This window comes from Megalops cyprinoides, chromosome 21, assembly GCF_013368585.1.
Source record: "Megalops cyprinoides isolate fMegCyp1 chromosome 21, fMegCyp1.pri, whole genome shotgun sequence".
Lineage (NCBI taxonomy): Eukaryota > Metazoa > Chordata > Actinopteri > Elopiformes > Megalopidae > Megalops > Megalops cyprinoides.
This window is the reverse complement of record NC_050603.1, coordinates 22182450-22189813: the sequence shown is the minus strand read 5'-3', so window position 1 is coordinate 22189813 and position 7364 is coordinate 22182450. Positions and strand designations below refer to the sequence as shown.

At 38.4% G+C, this 7364-nt stretch overlaps 2 protein-coding genes across 2 annotated transcripts; one reads left to right on the top strand and one right to left on the bottom strand.

The window, feature by feature from the left end:
- Window positions 1-224: 224 nt before the first annotated feature.
- tfpi2 (tissue factor pathway inhibitor 2) lies at window positions 225-2704 on the bottom strand. Its single transcript, XM_036515871.1, has 5 exons — window positions 2527-2704; window positions 2103-2273; window positions 1218-1397; window positions 787-960; window positions 225-548 (listed from the first exon to the last, which is right to left on the bottom strand). The coding sequence occupies exons 1-5, from the start codon at window positions 2597-2599 to the stop codon at window positions 478-480; spliced, it is 669 nt and encodes a 222-aa protein (XP_036371764.1). The 5' UTR covers window positions 2600-2704; the 3' UTR covers window positions 225-477.
- Window positions 2705-4691: 1987 nt separating this feature from the next.
- Window positions 4692-6746, top strand: gngt1 (guanine nucleotide binding protein (G protein), gamma transducing activity polypeptide 1). Its single transcript, XM_036555036.1, has 3 exons — window positions 4692-4732; window positions 5762-5860; window positions 6621-6746. The coding sequence occupies exons 2-3, from the start codon at window positions 5765-5767 to the stop codon at window positions 6744-6746; spliced, it is 222 nt and encodes a 73-aa protein (XP_036410929.1). The 5' UTR covers window positions 4692-4732; window positions 5762-5764.
- The last annotated feature ends 618 nt before the right edge of the window (window positions 6747-7364 follow it).

Sequence of the window (7364 nt, the reverse complement as noted above, 5' to 3'; positions counted from 1 at the left end):
CAACATTATAGCATACTGTATAAAATATGGGAAAAGAAATGTATTTTATCCATCCAGATTTTGTAAATAAACATGAATTTCCTGTACATTAAATAAAAATACATATTGTGCTTATGTTGTTACAGCATATAAATGTATATGGAAAAACAAACCGTCACAAGACACATACATAACATAAATATTACACAAAAAGTTAACAAGCACATATCATTACAGTTCACATTTAGCAATAAATGGCATACCTCCTTAATACTGTCAATTACCATTAAAAGCCTATAAGATCTAAAGTCCAACATTTCTGTTGCAGTCAGGTTCAGTGCAAGCAGAGTTCAGTACTGGAATAGTACTGAAAAAATAAAAGTGGAAATTGCATAACAAGTGTATGTGTGACATTGCTAATACCTGTGACGCATAAAAAACGTGACGAACATAAAAAACATCAGCGGGTATAAATTGTGGAACAGAAACTAAAAATGATTAAGCCCATCTGCGAATAGGTTTTCTGGGGATTTTTCTTGCCCTTGACAGTGCTTTCAATGATTTCCTTCCTGAAATGCAACAATAAAAGTGACACATTAGTAAAAACAACTTTGATCCAATTGGCATTCTGACACTGCTCTGGACATTCTATAAAATGATGTTCAAAGCCTTTGCACTGCAGTTTATACAGCTAAATGACTAGATGTGTTACAATTAACTGAGCTATTTACACAAATGCCCTTTGGCCAGGATGAAGATATTACAGCGCCTCAAAACAAGTCCGGATCTACTTGATCTTTCACGTACCTTTGACGCACGCCTCCGTGCAACTTTCCCGTGAAATGAAGTTGTTTCCGCTCCCTCCGCAGCCTGTGTATATGAATTCTTCGCACGACTTCGTGATCACGTTGTAGAAGTACCGCGGTATGGATGCCGAACAGCCTCCCTTATCCATCGGGCCAAGACAGACGGCAGGGATAGCTTTGGAGAGAGAACCCCAAGAACAGCACTTTGAATAGAGAGAACTGGGTCCGATTGTTGACGGTGAAGCAGATGGTATGCCCGGTTGCTAATTACAGAATGCAATTAAATGTTTGTAACTCATTTGACAATAAATGGCTGATCAGCGATAATAAATAAACGGAGAGGTGGGGGTTATGCCGTACGAGTGTCATACATTGTTTATGTTTGACTCTCGAATTGTATTACATGCTGCGGTTTGTTGTTACCCAACATACTTTTATGAGGTTCGCAGTACTCCTTGCAGGTCACTGGATCTGTGAATCGGTTGTTGTTGCCGTAGCAGCCCCCGTAGCTGAACTGCTCGCAGCGCATCGAGGTCATGTTGAAGAAGTATCGTTGATGGTTTGACCGGCAAGGGCCCTCGTCCTTCCCCAGCCTGCAGATTCTGGGGATCTCTGGAAAATGGGACGCACACGTTTACAAATTATGTCGAAGCTGTAAATCGCCGCTGACTTTTCCAGTTCACGTCGAAATTTAACTTTATAATTTAACTTTTTTTTTTTTTTTTTACCTCTTCTAGTTTTGTCAAAAGGTTTAACTTGGATCACGACACAATAGCCCATTGGTCCAAAAAATGTTTACATTCGCCTTGGAAGGCGGTGTAAGGCAATATCTGAGCAACAGTATATTCGGTACAACATACGAACAGTATTCGGTGCATGGAAAATTAAAACAAAACAAAATAATGGAATAACGAGGATTTTACCGATGGTCTCTGGGCAGACCTGTACGTTCATATTCACAATGGAACCATGTAGCCTATTTATGAAATAGGTCCCGTACAATGTCCTAGTGTGTTTTCATAATTCAAATAAAGGTGTTTGTCACTACAGAATCATTAGTACCATAACCAATAGCACCTCTACTAGACTGCTACAATTAATAATAAAAACACTCAGAGGTTTATGAATACTGCGTCCTATGCCGTTTTAATAACTCATAGTACAACAGCACCACAGGGACCACAGTACTTCACAGAATGCACTTGGCCACAACAAAACATACATTTGGCGTCGAATGCGTGGGGTTGACTTTGGTAACACAGTACAAGCCTGTACAAGCAGATCCTCCCAGATGTTCTCTTGCATATAAAAACTTACTTGGTATCTTCCAGCATGTCTTCTGGCAGGCTTCAAACGTCATGAAATTATTGGCATTTCCCAAGCATCCGCCGTAAAATAATTCTTCACACTGTTGAGTCAATGTGTTGTAGTAGTATCGTGAGATCGAATCTTGGCATGGCCCTTCGTCCGGTTGCAGGAGACATACTTCTGAAATGACAGAGAACAGACTGTAAATCAACATTTGCTGCAATGTAACATTGAAGTTTAGACAAACCGGATTGAAGCAAATGTTAATACGCGCAAAATATAATCGCATCGAAAAATCAATCAAACTAACGAAAGTCTGAGCGCGAACATCTTAAGATGTAAAGGACACTGCTTTTTCATGCAAAACCCCACTGCGTTGTTCCTGGTCTACTTTTCGTAGCGTACGCCATAGAAAGTTTTGAACTTCATTTACCTCTTGGTGGTAATGCAAAAACATGCACAAGCAGGGTAAACAGCAGAGAACACTGCAACAAGTAACACTCCATCGTACTGTATCTCTTGGAGTTGCGTCCTGGACCGTTAAAAACGTAAAAAACGCCTTTCTAAAACTTTGGTTCTCCACTCCACACGCGTTCTTTTATACTCTTGGAGACCTTTCCGGTGGGGGAACTAATGGGCGGGTTAGGTGAGTCATAGCTATGTTATTCGTAGTGTTATCTTTATGATACATATTCAGATATTACAACAGCATTTTAAAATGACTTAACTAAACCGGTTTTAAATTTGCGCAAGAAAACCGTCATGGAATGATTCGCCGAATCAAGAAAGCAATTCCCTAGTTACACTTACAGCTGTTGACCTATTTTATTTACTTATTTTTGGTTGACAACAGGAATTCTTGCAAATCGAGAAGAAAACACATATGAAAATATAGATTGGATGTAGTAGGCAGTAAGTAGGCTGTAAATTGCATGTTCAAATAACCCATTAAGGCGATCGCCTAATTTCATGGTAAAAACTGAACGGTGTCTCAGTGGATTAAATTATGTCTAAACTTCAGAATCGATTGGATGGTAGGCCTACTTGTATTTTTCAATTATGTAATCTTGTTAACCAGCAACATTTAGGGCTATGACTGAGTGTTACCCATGTCCACACGCCCTCGCCAGATTCACGACAGTCATGCTTGTGAGGTCAGTGCGCACGCCTCTATGTTCTCATGTCTCCCTCGGAAAATGACATAGGTCCAGTGGATCTGTGCAGCATCGACACATACTCATGATCTAATTTCAAAGTCCACCTCACACACCCCTGGCAGTTGTCCATTGGTAAGACGCAAGCAAACGGATAGCAATGGAAGTAGTAATTAATAACACAAAACACTAAAAAAATGACATGCAAAATACAAAATCTGAAGAAATCTGATGAAATCTCACTTCCACACTTATCTTCTTCTTAACAACCCTCCCCCCCCCCCCACCCCCATCCTGCCTCTCTCTACCCCCCCCCCCCCCCCCCCCCCCCCCTTCTGTTTGTTTTGGCACAGGCTTATAGGCAACGTGCTCTGTTTCATGATCAAACCATTGTGAATGCAGAGTTGGATGAAGAAATTAATGTGTCACTGTGTGGAGATTCCACCTGCCTTTCTTAATCAGAGAGCCTGAGTCTTCCTGTAACAGAACAGGTTTTGTGCTATGCAATTTCTCACTTTCCCACCTCAACCTCCTGGCAGATGACCCTGCCTTTTCATTTTTGCTAAGCATATTTCATTGAGCGAGGACTTAATGTATGTGTGCACTTGTGTTTTGTGTGAGTGTGAGTGTGCATGTGCGTGTGTGTGTGTGTGTGTGTGTGTGTGTGTGTGTGTGTGTGTGTGTGTGTGTGTGTGTGTGTGTGAAAGAGAGACAGAGAGAGAGAGAGAGAGAGAGATTCCATGTGCATTTGGTTGAAAACATTTAATATGAAGACATTTTCATCAATTAAGATCTCAGATGACAAGAAAACAAAGATATGAAGTTACCCTTTTCATATACATTGTGCATATTAATTAATATTGCCTAATACTAGGACAGTGTCAGCCTATTGGACAAATCCCCTCAGCAGCAAGGAAGCAACTAGTTTCTATAGTAAATTAAACATGGCAGTTGAGTGTCTGTGTGTCTGTTGTAGTCCCTATGGTAACTGTTCATTTATTTATATATTTATTTATTTATTTTAACAGAATACAGATATTTCATTGAGCATTTCCAGACACAACATGGTTTATGTCATACTGAGGACATGATGCATTACTCAACATGACAGGTTGGGGGTAAATACAGATTACATGTCTTATCATGGCAACCTGTATTACAATGTCTGTCCTTTTGACCTACATAATCATTACAACATTAATTCCAGGCATAACGCACACCCACACTACCAAAATGACGGACTGAATTTTGACATGTGAAAGGTACCATACTTCTATGTCTTTCAATAACAAAATCATCAAGTTCCATCATTTTAATGGTGTTTCCTTTTGACAGCATGCTATGATGAATCTGAGGAAGAGACCTGTTGTTAATCAGATTAAAAGATTATGATGTTTACAGATTACTTTATAAACCAGATTGAAGGATGAGAGTGGGATTCTTTGGAAGTTTTCACCGGTTGAAGACAGCTCACCGTAAGCGGCGGTATGTTTTCTTACATTTTTAACTACAGCAATCTGGTATGATACTGAGATATGTATTTTGAAGACCACATATTCTGGTAAATTTGGTTACTTGGATCTATGTGTATGTACAAGGTCTTAAAAAGGGTTAAACATGTCATTATATTGAGTAGTATGCATTCTTTACTTTCCAGTACTGTATTGGTTTTCCCAACCACTGTAATTGTGTTATGTATTATTTGTATGATGGAATTTGGAGTTAAAATACCCTGTTGCTTTAAGAGATGATTCATATTGTCTTCAACTGTAAGACAAATAGAAACCCTGCAATAGGTAGTCTCTATAATTTTTTCCTTTGGATGAGTTCTACTTTTTAATCACATTAAGATGTTGTAAAGTGGCTGCCTTGTAGAGCTGGCTCAGACTGACAGGGTGTTGAACATAATGGAGGATTGTAACTTAAAAAGAAACTTAAATGCTCTGGTGTATATTTTTACAATTCCAATATCCTTTCAAAAGTCACATTTAAGTAATACATGGTAGCACATTTTACTGCATGGATCAAAAAATAATTGATACATACATTAGTACTAGTTTCCTATGGAATATGTGCATCAGCAGTACAACACACAATGCATGTTACTACAAATCCATCGATATATGCCTACATATTTGTAATATAAGACAATTTTTTGCCAAGATAAGCTATATTCTTTTCATTTTGATTTTGTGTGTCTCTGTTGGGAGCCAGGGGGAAGTGCCATTGATTACTAAAAATGCTAGTATTATATGGATGTACATAGAAAGACATGGAATGCCTATTCATCACTTTAAAGAAAAAAATAGATATGATCACTTTGATATCACAGGATATGATGCTTGAGAATCTAGCTTTCATATTTCTCTTCAAAGTTCCCATATTTTAATTCTTACATCAGATAAGATACCATTTGCAGTGTAAATGCACATTTCAGTACTGTTTTCAGTGGTTACTTTACAATGCAGGACACCCCTTCCTAAAGCAAGCCTTTCTCTTCTTACATTTTAACAGACAATGCCAGTCATTAATGTAGAAGAATTGACAGACAAGGACAAAGCAGTAATGGAAGTAAATCAGCTGAAAATTGAGGTGAAGCTTGAACGGGCTTTGGTAAGTTCTTTCATTTTTCATGCCCACACATGAAAACATGCTGTAGAATACACTTTGTACTTGATTTGTTTCTTCCTCAGCTCATTTATCAAATAGCTGAGGCACCACAGTATGCAGAGACAGCAGAATCTGTGGAGTTGTCAGAAAACAGATCAAATCCTAAATCCTTTGACTGACAACTGTGGTGTAGTGTGTTAGAATTTACTGCTTAAGAACAACATTGCCAGATATTTTTTCAACCAATTGTACTTACAGATGCATTAATGGATACATTCATTTGATTTTTTTTTTTTTTTTTTACATCTGTGAAGGTAAATAAATCACAAGGTCACCATACAGCAGGGCCCATAAAATTATAGGTCATCGTAAAGTTATATTTGACAGGTTTGCAAAAAGAGATTTGTGCATTAATACTAATTGCATTGAATACTACTGCTTAATTTAAGAGCAATAGATTGAATAACCTATGGTATAACTTGCAAAATAATTTTATAGTGTACTGTTTTTCACTTGCATACCTTAGTGTTTAAATACCCTTTCAACTGGAACACAGTACCAGCCTGAGTGTAGGCAGGATATACAAAGAGGATTGAGAGCAGAGCTGCTTAACCCAGGAGCCTGGGTCGAATTGATTATACCTTGCTTACTCATCTAAATGAGTGTGTTAATAGGTTTACCCACTCATCAAAGTGAGACCACAAATCGATGAATTTAACTGCATTGATTTATAACACTGTTGTTGCTTTTTTTAAAATTGTAGGTATCTAAATGTTGTGAGGAGATGAAAGAGTTCATTCAGAGCGGCGAAGACGATGATATTCTTCTCAAAGGCATTCCGGAAGAGAAAAACCCCTTCAAGGAGAAAGGCGGATGTGTTATCTCCTAAGGTGGACTGAGGAGTCGTCTTCCTTTCACAAATTAGCCCACTGTAGTGCACTTGGACAAGAGCTAATAATGAGTTCTAGCGGGAATGTTATCAGTCGACTGAGAGGAGGAGGAAAAAAAGAATTGCTTTTCACACCTTGTAACAAATCCCCAGGACCCAACCCCTTGGTTCCTCAACTGTCGTTGTACTTCCTCTGTGACGTGATACATAATAAATCAGAAACTGTGCGCAATGATTGTCGGAGCTTTGTTTGAGGGAGTGAGTGCTTCACTCCCATGGGGCCATGTGTTGTCTCTGCACCATCTGTTCCATTACTGGACAAAAACACTTTGATTAAATGAGCTTGTTTACAACAAAATGACACTGCTTGTTTTGTATACGACCTTCATTTAATATTGTTTCATCGCCAAGAAAGAGCACTTGGTTTATTACAAATAGCCTTGAAACCAACATATTAAACCGCAATTAAGTAGAAATATCTGGTCTCTGGTTTTTCAATAATGAAAAGAATGCTGTGTACATCTTTGTTTTTTTTAATCTACAGTTTACATATTGATAGTTGATGGAACCTCTGGATATACAGTCTACTGTGGTTGCCTGTTTCTAGGGGAGACTGTA